This window comes from Sapajus apella, unplaced genomic scaffold (assembly GCF_009761245.1).
Source record: "Sapajus apella isolate SASKATOON/1434 unplaced genomic scaffold, GSC_monkey_1.0 scaffold28, whole genome shotgun sequence".
NCBI lineage: Eukaryota > Metazoa > Chordata > Mammalia > Primates > Cebidae > Sapajus > Sapajus apella.
In genome coordinates, this window is record NW_022436968.1 from 23,609,453 (window position 1) to 23,627,981 (window position 18,529).

At 36.3% G+C, this 18,529-nt stretch overlaps 1 protein-coding gene across 4 annotated transcripts in view; it reads left to right on the forward strand.

Moving 5' to 3' along the window:
• Positions 1–18,529, forward strand: part of TLK1 (tousled like kinase 1) — a 161,161-nt gene that overhangs the window by 70,119 nt on the left and 72,513 nt on the right. For 3 of the 4 annotated variants that reach the window (XM_032293002.1, XM_032293003.1, XM_032293004.1), the window contains one exon: positions 8,495–8,566. In XM_032293002.1, the coding sequence (XP_032148893.1) occupies positions 8,495–8,566 (72 nt within the window). Of the gene's footprint in view, positions 1–8,494; positions 8,567–9,624; positions 9,694–18,529 lie in introns of those variants that run through there. The other variant, XM_032293005.1, reaches the window with a different exon arrangement.

Genomic DNA, 18,529 nt, shown 5'->3' on the forward strand with positions numbered 1-18,529 from the left:
ATAAAACTTTATGTATAAAACCAGGCAGAGGGTCATAGTTTGCTGACACCCTATTTTAAAACAACTGTCCGATAGAAGTTTCTGATATCATGGCCATCTTTTATATCTCTATGGCTTAATATGTAGCCACTAGCCACATGTGGCTACTGGGGACTTAAAATGTGACTAGTGCAACTGAGAAAATTAATTTTTAATTTTAATAGTTTCTTAGTAAACTATTGTATCTGCTTGTTTAAATACTGTTCTTTTTACCAAACTTTTGGCAAATTACCAATAAAAGCCTTATAAAGTGGAGTTACAGTGGAACTAGGAAAGATTTTTTTTATTGATAGATGATGAATTCTGGTATAAAAAGTTAGTGTTAAGAATAAATGAGTGCTTATATATGGGGAGATACCAGTTTTAATCTCCAAATAATTCATACTGAGATTTAAGCTTTTTAAATACATGGTTTTAGAAAATGAATACCTAGGAAAATCTCGGATTTTGATGATTCTGTAGCAAAAAACCACTTAAATAGCATAGGCAATAAGTAGTTCTCGTCCTCAGTATATTTAGAATAATGCACAATCATAAGTATATTATACTCAATAAATGTTCACAAACTGAACACAGTGATGTAAGCAGCACCTATATCAAGAAAAAGAGGTTTTCTCTATAACATGATTAATAACATAGAGAAAAATCACAAGGAATCTACAAATAATTAAAATTAATAAGTAAATTAGTTACGGTCATTGATTATAAATCATATATTAAAATCAGTTATATTTCTGCATATCAACAACAAATAAGTAGAAAATGAAGTTTTAGAAAGATACCATATACAATATTAAAAATTGTTGTCAAATATTAATATAAGCCGGGCACGGCAGCTCACGCCTGTAAGCCCAGCACTTTGGGAAGCTGAGGTGGGCGGATCATGAGGTCCAGAGATTGAGACCATCCTGGCCAACATGGTGAAACCCTGTCTCTACCAAAATACAAAAATTAGCAGGGTGTGGTGGCATGCGCCTGTAGTCCCAGCTACTCGGGAGGCTGAGGCAGGAGAATCGCTTGAACTCGGGAGGCAGGGTTTGCAGCGAGCCAAGATTGCACCACTGCACTCCAGCCTGGCGCCTGGTGTCAGAGTGATACTCTGTCTCAAAAAAAATTAATATAAATGTTATAGTATTAAATATATTAAAACTATAAATACTTTGAAATAAATCTTACAAAAGATACTCAAGACATCTTCACTGAGAACTGTAAAACAGTGAAATCAAAGAAGGCCTAAATAAATGAGATGCAGTGTTCAAAAATTGGAAGACTCAATATTATAAAGCTATCACTTCTTACTAAATTGATCTATAGCTTCAGTGCAATCCCAGTTAAAATCCCAGCAGGATTTGGGGGAGGGTAGAAGTTAACAAGCTGATTCCAAAATTATATAAAAATGTAAAGACCAAGAATGGTCCTGGCAGCCTTAAAGGACAGTAACAGAGCTGGGGGAATTATGCTATTAGATATCAAGAATATTTTTTGATATTCTTATTGATAAAATTAAACCAGGCATGTTGGCTCGTTCCTGTAATCCCAGCTACTTAAGAGGCTAAAGCAGGATGATCACGTAAGCCTAGAAGTTCTATGGTGCAGTGAACTATGATCATGCCACTGCACTACCCTCCAGCCTGAGTGACAGAGCAATACCCTGTCTCTGAAAAAATAAAAAAGAGAGAAAGTTAATAGTAAAGTCAGTGTGATATTGACATGGATAGAAAAAAAGACCAATGAAAGAGAATAAAGTCTAGTAGTTGACCCCTCTGTAAGTAGTAATTTGATCTATGACAAAGGTGATATTGTAGTGCAGTGAGTGGGGAGTGGTTGCTCATTATAATAGATGTGCTCTATCAATTGGACAACTATATGGGAAGATAAATAACTCTTGACTCTGAACTGTTACCATGATACAAAAATCAATTTCAGGTGAATTGCAGTTTTAAATGGGAAAGGTAAAGCAATAAACTTTTTAATAAAATGAATAGATTATCTTCATGACTTTAGATTCACAGAGATTTCATAAATAGGTTCCAAAAGGCAGTGGCCAAGAGGAAAAACATTTGATAAATGTAACTACGTTGAAATGATACAGCAAGTTGTGAAAAGGCAAACCATAGATTCATGCCCCGAATATGGGAAGAATTCCTATAAATCAAGAAGGAAAAGACGCACAATTCATGTTCATAATTTCAAAAGCCAGGCCAGATGTGGTGGCTCACTCTTATAATCCCGACACTTTGGGAGGCCGAGGCAGGCAGATCTGATGAGGCCAGGAATTCGAGATCAGCTTGGCCAACATGGTAAAACCTTGTCTCTACCAAAAATACAAAAAGTAGTTGGGCATGATGGCGCATGTCTGTAATCCGAGCTACTGAGAAAGGCGGAGGCAGAATCACTTGAGCCTGGGAGGTGGAGTTTTCAGTGAGCCAAGATCATCATGGGATCAGGGAGACTTTTGTGTCTGTTCTGTGTTTGAGCTATTTCCTGTATCCCATATCTTCTCTTAGTTTATTCCTTTGTTTTGGTGGAGCAGGTTCTCTGGTTGCTTCTTGAGGAAAGATACATGGGTAGTGAATTTTTCTGAGACCTTGCATATTTTCCTCCTCCTACCTTGTTTTTAGTGTATCTTAAGAGTAGAATTCTAGGTTGGAAGTCATTTTCTCAGGATTTTGAAGGCATTGTTCCACTGTCTTCTAGCTTCCAATGTTACTTTTGAACCCTCCAATGCCATTCTGATTCTGGATTCTTTGTAAACACTCTATTTATTCTTCCCTGGAAGCTTTTATTTAGGAGCTTGTATTTGTCTCTAGAATTTAAAATTATTTATTATGATGTATCTTGGCTTGGTTTTCTTTAAGCCATTGTGCTTGATATTTTTTTAAATGTGTCTTTCTAATCCAGAAACATGCTTTCCAGTCCTGGAAGAGTTTTTTGAGTTATTTTTTGGGTGATGTTGGACTTTGTTCATATCTGTGCATTAGGCACTTTTAAACACTTACTGGAAACTTTGTGTAACTAGGCAGGGTCTACTGACTGATGGATGGGTTTTTTTTGGGGGGGATGTTTTTGAGACAGGGTCTCACTTGCCCAGGCTGGAGTGCAGTGGCACAATCACAGCTCACTGCAGCCTCTGCCTCCTGGGCTCAAGTGATCCTCAGTAGCTGGGACTACTGGTGCATGCCACCACACCTGGATAATCACAGAGACAGGGTTTCACCATGTTGCCCAGGCTGGTCTCAAATTCCTGGGCTCAACCCATCTGTTCACCTTAGCCTCCCAAAGTGCTAAGATTATAGGTGTGAGCCACCATACCCAGCTATGGATGGGTTTTGTAGTAGGATGATCTAGTTAGGTCATTTATTTGAGGGACTTAAGACTCTTGGTATCTATGTCTTGGCTCTTCAGGTGGTCTGATTTCCCAGAGAGAGATTTTTATAGTCTCGTACCTGTGGAGTAAAAGCTTGGCTGCTAGCTTTCTAGAATTGAGAACAAGAAAGGAGCCTAAGGGTCTCTTTAGACTTTCTGCTTAACCTTCTCTGTTTTTTCAGCTGTGCCTTATGCATTCTTAGTACAGAGTTTTCCAAGCTTACTATTTCCAGAGAGTAAATTTGGCCTCCAGCATTTATCATGACAAGTCAGCAGTTACTTTTATCCTTTTTTGTTCTCATGTGTCTTTCCTCCAGCTGCTTTCAAGATTTTTTTCTGTATCTTGGTTTTCAGCAGTTTGACTGTGATATGCCTAGGTGTAGTTTTCTTTGTACTTACCCTGCTGGGGAAATTCAGTGACCTCTTCAGTCCATAAATTAATGTCTTTGCCAAATTTTGGGATTTTTCTGACTGTCATTTCTTCAAAAACTTTTTGCTGCTTTTTCTCATTTTATGACTCCAGTTATATGTATATTAGACTGCTTCATGATGTCCAACATACACTATTTTTCAGTATTTTTCTCTCCATTCTTTACTTTGAGTAATTTCTTTTGGCCTATCTTTAGTACTGTCTTTTTACATTCTTCTGTTAAGCCCATTCATTTTTTATTTTAGAAAGTGAAATTTTCAGTTGAATTTACATTCAGCTCTTCTTACAGTTTTTATTTTTCTGCTGAAATTTCCAATCTTTTGTCGCTTTGATTTACGTTAGCTGCTTTATGGTATTTATCTGCTGATTCCAAATCTGTGTTACTTCATGGCTCGTATCTATTGATTGTCTTTCCTCTTGAGTATGGATCACTTTTTCTTGTTTGTTCGTATGATTAGAAATTTTTATTGTATCCTGCACACTGTGAATGACACATTGTAGTGACCTTGGAGACTATTTTTTGTTTTTCTTTGTTTTAGCAGGCAGTTCACTTGGCTAGACTGAAATTTAAACTAGCTCCCTGCAGAGGGCAGCACTGACATTCCTTCATTGCAGAGGGCAACACTGACATCCCTGTTTAGTTTGATCTGGGTTGCTTATCATCCACTCCATTCTTGCATAGATCAGTGACCAGCCAGAGAAGTAGGCAGAGTTAATATGCAGAATTTGGGACTCTCCCACCCAGATCTTTCTTCTTTCTTCTTCCTCTTCCTCCTCTTCTTCTTCCTCTTTCTCTTCCTTTTTTCCTACTCCCCTCTCCTCCCCTCCCCTCTCTATTTCCCTACCCCTCCCGCATCCCTTCCTCCTGTCCTGTCCTGTCCTGTCCTGTCCTGTCATCTCCTTTTTCGACGGAGTCTTGCTCTGTTGCCCAGGCTGGAATACAGCAGCGCATTGTTTGCCCACTGCAACCTCCATCTTCTGAGTTCAAGCGATTCTCCTGCCTCAGACTCTCCAGTAGCTGGGATTACAGGCATGCGCCATGACACCCAGCTATTTTTTGTATTTTTAGTAGAGACGGGATTTTGCCATGTTGGCCAGGCTGGTCTCGAACTCGTGACCTCAAGTAATCTGCCCATCTGGGCTTTCCAAAGTGCTGGGATTACAGGTGTGAGCCACTGCACCCAGCCTCTATTCCCTTCGTCTAAGTGTCGTCTTGTACTTAGATTCTGCCTACTTTTGGTTTGTTCCAATGTCTTCAGGTAGTTGCTTTTTTAAATCGTTTTTTCCAGAATTTATAGTTATCTGTGGAAAATGGGGTGTTCTCTTTTTACTGGTGGTGGAATCTTATTCATCCGTCTGTCTACTTACATTTTTATTGTTTGTTTGAAAAGATAGTATTTAATGAATTTTTATTGATCTTTCCAATTCAAACTCAGGAAAGGGTGTTTTTTCATATGCATCTTTATACTGTGAATTATGGTTCTTGAAGATATAAAGTAGAGAATAGAATTGAATATCCCTTAATTATTTTACTTTGTTCTGTATTTCACCCACATAACTGTCTCAAAATAACATTAGCACAATGAACAAAGTGTGTACTGAAAACAGCCAAGAAGGTGTTTTGTATATGCTTTCCATCCCCTAGTTTTAAAAACATTGTACTACTAACTTTGCATGCCTTTAGTCATCAAATATTATATATTCTCTCTTGTTATTTAATCTTTTCAACATTAAGTCATATTATTGTTTGCCTTCAGTTCTTAGGCTGATAAACCATACATTTTGGTTGTCTTAAGCTTGTTCTGTAGTAGATTCTTTAGGAAGGGCTCATGGAAGCAGGGTTCCCTAATTGCTTGCATTTTTGGTAACTGTTTATGTGTGCTTTCCATGTGTTTAAAATCGATTTTACTGAATATAAAACACTTTGCTTTTATTTTCTTTCCTTGAATATCTTATGTCACTCCATTTTCTTCTGGCATAAAGTGTTTGCCTTTGATGTTGGCTTTCTGGGTTGTTATTCTTAGGTGTGTGTGGTGCTGTCAATCAGTAATTTCAGTTTTTTTAATTGAACATTTAAAAAATAACAACCGACAACAAGAGACTGACAACTGAAAATGTCAGAGACATTTTCTTTTCTTTTTTTCAAGATGGAGTTTTGTTCTTGTTGTCTAGGCTGGAGTGCAATGGTGTGATCTCGGCTCACTGCAGCCTCCACCCCCCAATTCAGGTGATTCTCCTGCCTCAGCCTTCCAATACCTGGGAATTACAGGTGTGCACCATCATGCGTGGCTAATTTTGTCTTTTTAGTAGAGACAGGGTTTCACCATGTTGGTCAGGTTGATCTCGAACTCCTGACCTCAGGCGATCTGCCCACCTTGGCCTCCTAGAGTTCTGGGATTATAGACATGAGCCACTGTGCCTAGCCATCAGAGACATTTTCTTGAATTACAGTTTTTACTATTTCCTGTCTTTGGTAGTTTTGAGGGTCTTCTGTTATCTGTCTATTGACCTTCGTTGATTCATCAGCTGTGGCTTACTCTCAAATCCTTTTTATCATTTCTTTTGATTTCAAAAGTGTTCCTCTTTTTTGCCTTCTAGTTCTCTTAAAGCATTATCTGCTGTATATATTTCCTCTTGGGTGCATTCAGATTTACTCTTTATTTCTGAAATGATTTTTCTTCTATTTCTAATGCTTTCTTGAGTTCTGTTCTCTTTTTTCTGAGTTTTTTGAAATCCAATTTATATAGTTGTTTCATGTCTTGAGTCATTTTTGTAATATCTTTTAGCTCATTTTAAAAATAGTAGGTTAGAATTTTTACCTATTTTGTGGATGTGCGTTCCTGGTATGCTTTTATTATCTGGATGTTATTCTTTATCTTATTTTCTTTTTCCTTATAATACCTTTATGACCTACATAATTTTCTTTTGCCTGCTTTCATGTGAAATTGGATTTCCTGGACACTTAAATGGGAGGTGTGGTTCAGGATAGATTTTCTTACAAGGCTGTCTCTGCTGCTGTTTTAGATATGCTTCAAAACTATGGCATTTAGTTTCTGAAATTGCTAGGCTGTATTCCCTCCCCACTTTGTCTGAATATTCTCTTTCCATTATTGTCATTGTACCTATATAGCACTCAGTTTTCATTCCACACCCAGTAATTTATGCTCATTGTACTACCCTGTTATGTAAAGATCAAAGATTCATAGAGTAACCCGTCACCGTGACCTCCTTCCGCTTAGGTGCAAAAACCTTTCTGTGCTTAAGTTAACTTACCTTCTGTACTTAACTTGTTGGCTGTTATAGGTGTCTTTTGTTCTTGGTTATCAGACATCTGTTTCTTTCTGCTTCATCCCATACTGATACCATACATTATCTATGGTTATTGTTGACTTGTTTTCATCTGCTGTTTTGAGGGGGGATTCATGGAGATTCGTATCTCCTAGTAATTGTCTGTGGGTTTTTGGTTTACTGTTTAGTTATATAAATTTTTTGGTCGGCATTTACAGATGTTCAAACACTTTGCCACTGCCCTTATTGCCCCAGAATCTAATTTATTACTTCTTAATTGCTGTTGTTGTTTCAGATTTGATAGTCTTGCCATAATTAGATTATAACTTCTTCCAAGTACCACTTGGATTGTAATTAGTTCAAGTCCTATTCTTTGTTGACAGCAGCTTTTACCGTATCCAGCACAGTACTAGACATGTATACAATGGCTCAGAGTTGTCACTTTGGAAATTAATCTCATTTCAATTATATAATTATAGTCCAGCTTTCAACCTATTCATAGTAGGATTAGCAGCTACTACTCTTATACATGGAGGTGAAACATGAGGGTATCAACTGGCTTACCTGTATGTAATGTTAATTCTTGCGTCATCTTTGGCATATATGCCATAACCTGTCAGCCTCCTGGCCTAAGAGGTGTTCCGGCCTTCTGGAAGACCTTGATTTGATGTACTGATGGTACAAAAAAGTCCACAAGATAATAAGTATCATAGAAGCATATTTGAAACAAAGCAGACCTCCTCCTACAGAATGTTAGTTCTTTTTTCTTTGCTACAGTTCAAAAATATTGTCAAGGAAATAAATGGAAAAATGCTTGAGCAAAGCAATTAAAGCAATCAAAGCGGTCAGGATGGTCATTTTTTCTTGAAGAGATTGTGTTAAAACTAATAGTAATAGTAATAATAATAATAATAGTAAACAGGGACAGTTTGTTAATACAGAGAAAGGCAAAGATGTGTGTATGAGACATGATGGAATTTGATAATTGTGAAGGGACCTGAGGAGCTCAAATAATACTTTCAGCCAAAGACGGCATTAGTTTTTAATATATTGGGTAATAATTTTAGGGATCTTGTTATCCTAACAATGGACCAATTCCTTTGCTTTTTAACTGGGATCTTAAAAAATCAGCTAATAAAGTCAGTTCCTAAAACACAGCAGAACTTTATTGACTTGATAAAACTTTCCAAGGTATTTATAGTGTTAAGAACTTGGTATTTCTTATTTTTACCTGATTTGGCTTCTTTGTTTAAAGGAATCATACTTTATTTATGAATATAGATTATGTACTTTTAATATGTTTGTTTAAAATTACTCCCACTGCTTTAAAAAATTACTCCTAATTTTTACTTCTTAAAAAATCTTTAACAGGCCTCAACAAATAATGAAAGCTCTAATCACAGTTTTGGAAGCTTGGGATCTTTAAGTGACAAAGAATCAGAGGTAAGTAATTTCATTTTAAATATGGTGCTATTAAAGTAAAAGCTGGAATCACTGTTTTAATTAGTTTTTCGTTTCTTCCTCACTTCTTTTGCTAAAGGTTAATGCTTTTAAAATTTCTTATAGGAATGTTTTGTCCTGCCTTATGAAGCACAACATTCAGATTGAAGACCGCATTTGGCATTAGAAAGAAGATATAGTTTCTCCCATTATGTAGCTGAACTTGTAAATGAATGATGTATATATGTTCTTACTGGAAACAATTATTAGCCATTCATAATTCTGTGAGAGGAATGTGGTTTTTAAGTATGTTGGGTTTCCCAGTTTTTTATTATTTCCCTTTATTCTTTCCTTTTAGTTTGATACTTAGTAAGAATTTGTGTACTTTCTGAGATACATATACACATTTTTCCCCTCTTTAGAATTTCTTATGGAATCATGCTGCTGGTTTGCACTTTTCGTACTTTAAAAAAATCTGAAGAAACCCTTCCTCTCTTAATTTCTCCCCTTACTGACCCCACCAAGATAACATCTGGGATTTTACAAGCAGGCATTTGGAGCCATGGTATAATTTACTTTGAGCATGATATACTTGACGACATCTTTTAAAAATGTGTAGACAGGAAGTCCTTTGGGTTTTACCATTCACCTGTTGATGTTACAGCTCGACTCTTGGTGGATATAGCCTTTTCTCTCCTTGGATGATACAGTTCTGTCGCATGCACGCACGCGCGTGCGTGCGTGCGTGTGTGTATGTGTGTGTGTTGTCCCTGTCAATCTTATTTCTACTTGATCCATTTTTGTCTTTTTTTCTACTTGGGTTAGTGTAGACCTATCACCTTAATAATACCAGTAGTTCATTAGCATTCAAAACTCTTAGGCATTTTGTTTCAGTGTTCAGAGGAAAGGGAACTTCAAAGGTGGCATCTTTTTAGCTCTGTGTTGTTGAAAGCATCTAGGAATCTTTAGATAGACAGTTGTGTGCAGTTCTGTGCAGGCACCCTGACACTCCAAAGGAGTATGGCATAGGGCTCTCACTCATCAGGCTTTCCCTTCCACAGAAACAACTGGCAGGCAGCTGAAAGAACTGTGCAAGTGACGGGACTTTATCTGCAGTAGGTTCCCTTGAGGTAAGCGTTAGTAGCCCCTGTAGCATCAGATTATCAGTTTAGTTTTAAAAAAAAATTAACATACTTATACTAAGTCTTTGAAAATTGTAGGTTTTAGCTCTAGTCAAAGTTTTTAAAAAACTATCAAGAATGTTCTCACTTTATATTTTCTGGACTTTGGAACATTCCTTGATATTTTCCCAGAATTGGGAATATTTAGTAATTTCACTTGCCTCCTGTCTCATAGGCATTTGTTTTATGAAGCGCAACAAAATAATTTTAGATATTTATCTTTTTTGTTCATTAAATATGATATTCTTGATAGATATTTTTTAAAAAGCAAAACATGGTGAAAGTTAGATCACTTAACCACAGTTATATGTTCTTTATAGGTACCCATGTTCCAAATATAAGTTATAGATTTAGTATTTGGATTTTTTTCAGAGGAGTTAGTCCATAAGAAAATTCAACTTCCTTTTAAAAAAGAACCCAAGGATCACTTTTGGCTATATTTTTAGTTAAAACATGTTTTTTTTTTTTTTTTAAAAAAAAGACCATAGAGGCATTTGCCATGAAACACAATTTGGTTAATCATTAGATATACTTAGCTTTATCTGTATTGAAGTTTTGACATTTGGGACAGCAATAGAAAATCTTGAAAAATATTTTGGGCCATGTACGTTGGCTCACACTTGTAATCCCAGCATACTGGGAGGCTGAGGCAGGATTGCTTGAGACCAGGAGTTTGAGACCAGCCTGGGCAACATGGCAAAGCCCCATCTCTACAAGAAACACAAATTAGCCGGGTATGGTGCCACATGCCTGTAGTCCCAGCTACTTGAGAGGCTGAGGTGGGACAAAGACCCAAGCCCAAGAGGTCAAAGCTGCAGTCAGCCATGATTGTGCCACTGCACTCCAGCCTGGGTGACAGAGTGATACCCTGTCTTAAGAGGGGGAAAAAAAATCTTTTGGCTTTTGCTGTTTTTCATTCTCTGTCTTGAATTTTTACAAATTAATGCTTAAGTCTAGTTGCACGGTATTATAGAAATGACTACAGATTACACATTGTGCTTAAGATTCAAAGAAATAATGACTATTACCATTATTGTTATTATTTTAGTGTATCTTTCCATTTAAGAAGTTGCTTATCTGGAAAATGATTTGCAGGTTTTATCTGTATAGTAGATACCTTAATTAATGAATTCCTTTGGGATAAAATTTTATATATATCAAAATACAAATATTTATAAATCATTAAGTAAAGTTGAAAATAAACAGTTACAGGATAGAAATACTCTTCTTTTCCTAGTATTCCTAGTAGTAAAGTTTATGTAGTATTTCATTGTCTTCTGATGTCACTACTCTTTTGGTAATCCATTCCCTGATTTACTACACTTTTTTAAATAGTAGTTTTTGGTTTGGGGAACAAATAGTACTGGCAGGTTTATTACTTTTTTTTTTTTTTTAGATGGAGTGTTGCTCTGTCACCCAGGCCAGAGTGCAGTGGCATGACCTCAGCTCACTACAGCCCCTGCCTCCTGGGTTCAAGCAATTCTCCTGCCTCAGCCTCCTGAATAGCTGGTATTACAGGTGTGTGCCGCCACACCTGGCAAATTTTTGTATTTTTAGTAGAGACGGGGTTTTACCATGTTGGTCAGTCTGGTGTTGAAGTCCTGACCTCGTGATCCGCCTGCCTCGGCCTCCCATAGTGCTGAGATTACAGGCGTCAACCACCATGCCCAGCTGATTTATTACTTGAAAAAAAAATGCTGTCTCCTACCGCCCTTACTTCCCTCTGGATTCTTGGAATTTGTATCCATATTTTAATATCATTAATGTGCATACCCCATTTTAGTTCACCAATTGGACATTTGCTATTGAATCCCTCCTAAGATTTGTGATGATTTTAACTCAATACAATCCCTTTTCTGTACTTCGTTTCCTCCTTCCTAGCACTCTTATCAGACATCCAGAACCCTTTTGTTTTCTTCTACCCTTACTCTTAAAACTGGAAGTCATCCAGTTGTCATTGTTGATTGATCTACTTCAAGTGAAATTTTTATTTCAGTTTTGCTTTTATTTTATATATGAATCTGACTTTTGTTTCTAAATGTGGAATTAAATAGAATGAAAAAGTTTTCCCTCTCCTAAATGAAATGAGTTGGTCGGTAGAAAGGTATTGTTTTGATTTTGTTTTCTTTTACGTCTTTCCTGTTCCATTCAACAGGCTCCAAACAATTCAGGGTATTTTCAGTAAACATCTGTTGGATATCTATTAACTTCTAGTCTCTGTGCCCAATCAGAAAATATAAAGATGAATAGGATACAATCCCTGCCTTCAAATGAAATCAGTGTTTAGTAGAATAGACAAACATTTAGACAGTCTGGTTCATGAACAGTGTGGGCTGCACTATAACAGATGTAAGCACAAGATACTATGGAAGCAAAGTGCAAGAAACAACCAATTCCATTTGCCTGTAGGAGAAAGGAAGCAAAGAGTTCTTCCTTCAAAGAAGAGATGATAGTTGAGTTTTTAAGAGAGGCTGTGAATTCATCCCAGAAGACAGGGCAAAGTACGAAAAGAAGGCATACAGAGGGACTAGGATATGTGTTTGCCTTTTACATGGGAGTATGACAAGTAGTTTGGTTCAAGAGAGGACAGTGATTCTTAGCTGCTACTGCTCTTAAAATCACCTGAAAAGCTCTAAAAAATACCCAGCTGCTTTGGTGACTCCACTGATTTGCAAACTTCTGGTAGAGGGAATATATGCAGGAATGGTGAAAGATAGGCAGCGGTCAGGTTTTGAAGACCCTTGTATTTCATAGTAAGGAATTTGGACTTCAGGTGGAGAGCCATTGAAACAGGGGAAACAAAAGACAAAGTAGAGTAGTAAAAGGCTTCCACAGACGGCAATGTAGAGGATTGGATTGGAGGGACATGAAACCCAAGTTAGAAAAATCATGTAGTTAAGGAATACTGCCTTCATTTTAAAACTCTAAAACCGTCAAGGTTTAATATTAGGAGGAAAAACTTGAGGTAAGAGGGCTTCTAACTAGTATTTTCAAGTTTACTGTTTGGGCTCTGCCTTCTTCGGATTCTCTAACTTTGGTTACTCAGACTGTCATTACTGGAGGCTATGGTTCTCAAACTGTACTGTGCAAATGTGCCGGCCACCACGCTAAGCTAATTTTTTTTTGTAATTTTAGTAGAAACGGGGTTTCACTATGTTGGCCAGGCTGGCCTCGACCTCTTAAGCTCAGGCGATCAGTCTACCCCCCATGGCCTCCCACAGTGCTAGGATGAAACTGGAGGCCATTTTGTTAAGTGAAATAAGCCAGGCACAGAAAGACAAATTTCACATGTTCTCACTTATTTGTGGGAGCTAAAAATTAAAACAATGCAACTCATCAGGATAGAGGGTAGAAAGATGATTACTAGAGTATGGGAAGAGTAGTGGTGGTGGTGGGGAGGGGGAATGGTTAGTGAGTACAAAAATAGTTAGAATAAATAAGACCTAGTGTTTGCTAGCACAACAGAGTATGTAACACAAAGGTATTACAAACAAGGTGATGGATACATCATTTACCCTGATGTGATTATTACACACTACATGCCTGTATCAAAATACCTCATGTACCCAATAAATATATACACCTACTGTGGACCCACAATGATTTTTTTAAAAAATTTAAAAAGAAACCTTCTAAGCTGATTGGTGGAAACAAGAATGGAAGAGAAAAATGGTCTATTACTGTAAGAATGAAGACAAAATTTTAAAGTGGAACCCAATACAGTGCTTTACCATAATAGGTGCTTAGTAAATAGTTGTTGAATGAATAACAAATATTCATTCAACCGTGGGTAACATCACTGTCTACCCACCTCCTTCATAGGCTACTACTTTTTCTCTACCATACTCATTTCACCTGCTAACATTTCCCAGTATTACTTACACAATTAGGATGAGTTTATCTATAAAAGCAGTTTGCAAATTTCAGGTCTTGGGACAGCTCTATAACTTTTAAAAATTTAAGGACCTTCAAGAGCTTTTATTTATGTTGTTACAACTATTTGGTATTTACCATTTTAGGATTTCAAACAAAATTTTATAACCCTAGAGGACACAAATACATAATCCATAAATCACCCAGTGAGATGTTATCACATTTCATACAACCTCTGGTAATTTTCACTGTAAACTCAGAATGAAAGTAACTCACCATACAGTTGCTTTATGTACTGTCTACAAATGATTCTTACATATTCGTCAAAGCAAGGTTTCTCTCAACCTTAGCATTATTGACATTTTACACTGGATAAATTTTGGGGGATGGGGTTCCTGTCCTATACAATGTAGGATGTTTAGCAGCATCTCTGCCTCCGCACATTAGATATCTAAAGCCTCTTTACCCCCATCACCAGTGTGTCAACCAAAAATGTTTCTAGGTATTGCCAAATACCATCTCCTCTGGTTGAGAACCAACTTGTTAATGGAAGGAGAGAAAATAAAATTTTTAGCATGTTACCTGTGGAACTAGATTGCAACTTCATTAAGTTTTACATCTCTAAATTTAGAGACAGGTGCTCAGAGTAAAATTGTCCATAGTCACACAGATGCAACTTAACAGAGCCATAATTTGAATTCTGAAGTATGCCTTATTTCAAAGTGATGCTCTCAACTACTGTGCTGTTACACTCTTTCCCTATAACTAAGATAGTATATAACTTGTTATATAAATTACCCTGGTAAATCTTGAACAAAAATGGTATTTGGAAATATTTAGGTTTCAGATAATTTATAGTAATTAACAAATTTGCCAGTCTAAGACATACCTGGGCAAACAGCACTTGACAAATGTTTAATCAGATAAATGTTGGTTTTAGACTGGATTTTTTTTTTTTTTTTTGAGATGGAGTCTCGCTCTGTCACCAGGCTGGAGTGCAGTGGCCCGATCTTGGCTCACTGCAACCTCTGCCTCGCATGTTCAAGCAATTCTCCTACCTCAGCCTCCCAAGTAGCTGGGACTACAGGTGTATGCCACCATGCCCAGCTAATTTTTATATTTTTAGTAGAGATGGAGTTTGAGCATGTTGGCCAGGATGGTCTCTGTCTTCTGTGAGCCACCCACCTTTGGCCTCCCAAAGTGCTGGGATTATAAGTATGAGCCACTGCACCTGGCCTAGATTGGATTTTTAAAGCATTGAGCACAAGTTTATATTACTGACATATTTGGTTTCAGAATTTTATTCTTTAGTTTAAAAAATTTTAGTTTAAAAAATACTGGAAAGATGTATTTCTGTGTCAATAGAACACAGTGAATGTTTCAAGATTAATTCTCATTTTCTAAAATAACTGAGTAACCATGACAACCCATTTGACTTCTTAAAACCTAATTAGTTTTCTGCTGTATGTCATAATTTTGGTCTGTAATAATGGAAGATTATAAGGAATAACATTCTTAATTTTAAGATTCTATGAAGTGGAATATGTGGGAAATATACAACTTACTATTTTATATATAAATCTAGATAGACAGACAGACTATTCTAATTCTGATGATACATCAACATCACTTCTAGACCTTTTTAAAAATAATTATTCCTTTGGTCTTTTCCCAGAGATGGTTAAATGTGGACTGGAGAATACAGCATAAGCTTTAAAAGCTTTTTAAATGATTGATGTATGATCAGCATTGAGAATTAATGCCAATAAATATAGGATAGAGCAATTTTTAAAAAAAGACAAAGAAGCTAGGAATGATGACACATATCTGTAGTCCCAGGTACTTGGGAGCCTGAGGGAGGAGGATCACTTGAGCCTAGGAGCTATAGTCCAGCCTGAGTAATGGAGCGAGACCCCATCTCTCTCTCTCTCTCTCTCTCTCTCTTTTTTTTTTTTTCCTGGAGAGAGAGAGAGTTTCCCTCTTGTTGCCCAGGCTGGAGTACAATGGTATGCTCTTGGGTCAGTGCAACCTCTGCCTCCTGGATTCAAGTGATTCTCCCGCCTCAGCCTCCTATGTAGCTGGGACTACAAGTGCTCACCACTACACCTGGCTAATTTTTTTTGTAATATAGAGGCAGGGTTTCACCATGTTGACCAGACTGATGTTGAACTCCTGACCTCAGGTGATCCACCCACCTCGGCCTCCCATAGTGCTGGGATTACAGGCTTGAGCCACCATGCCCAGCCAACCATATCTCTTAAAAAGAAAAGAAAAGAAAAAGAAAAAAAAGACAAATCACTTTTTTCTGATTAAAAATGTTATATTGGCATAGAGGAATAAGTAATACTGTTTTACCCATCAGATCTTAAAGGATTGGTGAGTAGTCTCATACAGTATTAGTGCAAACATATCAATTGATACTGCCTTTGAAAGGGGAATTTGGCATTATCTTTAAAAATTTAAGTGTGCATATCCTGTGACACAGCATTTACATTTAAAAGCACGTATCCCAGAGAAATAATTGTGAGGACCTAGGGATTCATGTTCAAGGGAATGTTTGTAGGGTTATGGTACAGGAGTATGTTACTCCATCATGTGTGTCACAGCGGGTCAAAAATTGTGAGACCACAGCTCTGAATTTGACTATTATAAACACTCACAAAATGCCAACGTTTCCAGAATAAATTACCTAAATATGTTACTTCTCAACCCCCCACCCTTCAGCAGTTGCTCTAAAAGGCTGTTTTATTCTTGTTGTATGATTTGAAAACTACTGGCAAGGTAATTTGAGTAGGGGAGAAAGTTCAACTTTATTCTAATTTTATAGTATATACTACTTAACAAATTAATCCTTAAAGGGAAAGCCAGAGAGGGGAAATACCAAGAAATAGACTACACGTAAGTGATAAGAAAATAACAGACAAAATCATTTTCATCAATAGTGAAAACTTAGTATACTCCTTTAAACATGTAAATGCACATTAAAGTGGGTTCAAGTGATAGGAGTTTAAGAAGTCAGAATGTGAGGATGTCAAGTTAGGTTGTTAAAAATTGAGAGTAAAAGCAATTGTTTTAATATTATATTTTTTTGGAGTACTGATACAGTTGTGAATGCTGTACATGTGTAAATAGAGAGTCCTTCAGTCTTTAAAAAAATGTTATGAGCTGGTATACTTTTAAGTATACCTGTAAGACAGCACACATTTTAGTTGGGTGGTTACCCAATTTCTTCTTACTGGTGTTCTAGTATCTTTTGTATTACACGTTATTAAACAATAAAGGCAGTATGGCAGAAAATAGACCACACTCCAAATTGCTGATGTGATGATTTTCATTTACTTGGAACTACAAGGAAATGGTTTCATTTGATGATAGGATTCCAAAATTTTGCATACATAAATTTTTTATACTAACTATTAAAATCAGCAATGTAATAGAGATCTTTCTTTAGATGTCAAAGTTAAAGTAAATTTTCACAGTTAATAGTTACCGGTATTAAAGTTGTAACTCTTGGGCAGAGATAGACGGTGAATTTCAGGTCATACCAGCTCAAAGTCATCCTTGAATTAGGATATACATATTTCATGATAACATTTTATTTAAATGTAAATAGGATACAAAGCAGCAAGGTAGTTTTCACAATAGAAATTTGGTTTTCTTACAGTACATAATTCTAACCTAATTTTTATAGTAAAAGCTTAGAAAAAAAGCCAGAATGTCTTATACATTTGACATTCTTGAAAATAACATCTATTTTACATTGACTATGTTTGTCAGGATCTAGATTTTCCTTTCTAGTTCAGTGCTGTTTTGATACGTGCCATTAAAGTAACAAAGCTGTATCTTCAGTATTTTCCTGTCTCACATCTAGTTCAACAAGTTTTGCCTAGAAATGTGGATAAAAATTGAACATTGTTTTACCAGCTGCTGGCCAAAAGGTTTATCATGCCATTTGTTCAAATTATACTAGCCTTGAATTTGATACCTGAGTATGAATCATTAGAATAGCCAATGAGTTGCAGTTTTGAAACCAATCTTTGGCCAAATGGATCTGTCAGAAAAAAAATTTATTCTGTCAGATTTGAAGATTGAATATTTTATAGGGCTATAATTTAATATTGGAGTAACTTTTCTTTCTGTTTTGAAGTATTTTCTTGTTTAACAAAAAGAAATGAAATACTCTGTTAACTATAGTGATTTAATTAGAGATGATAGCTGATTTTTGTTGTTGTCTATTCAGTCAGGGCCAATGAAGAACAGACTTTAATATCCACTCCCTCTTTTTTTGTTGGTGTTTAAACATCTTTTTGTATACTGTTATAATCTTCTATAATGCATTTATTTCCATAATTTTAAATCTCTCTCTAGTTTGAGGCTTATACAGGTAATTTCTGTTCCTCATTCTGTAACAGCATTGAGATTCATGTGTTCTTATGTTTGGTCTTCTTTTGCATTGAAGAAAGACTCATATTTTATTATAAGATAAAACAGCAGGCCACATGATTAAATAGAAAAACCTTGATTAGTAATCACTAAGTTCCAAATAAAATTGGAGCATTAGTTTAATTATAGCCCTACACCTCTTGAGTCCTTTAAATTTGTCTTTGTGTTTTTTGAACAAACTTTCAACTGGTAGAAAATACTGTGTAAATTCACACTAATATCTCGGAATATCTAAATGCCAGACTGGTCATTCAGGTTTTGGTATGATTACAAATCTAACATTTACACAGCAAACTTGATTAAAAGTATGCTAGTCTCTCCTTTCTTCATTTTCTCCTGACCACTGTTTCACTGTATATTGGAGCTCTCTGGCCTTTTATAATTGCTGCATTCCTTTCATCTTTACTTTAAAGCCAAATCCTATTATTTTGCCTTCCATATTAATCTTTCCTTTAGTGGTCTATTTATA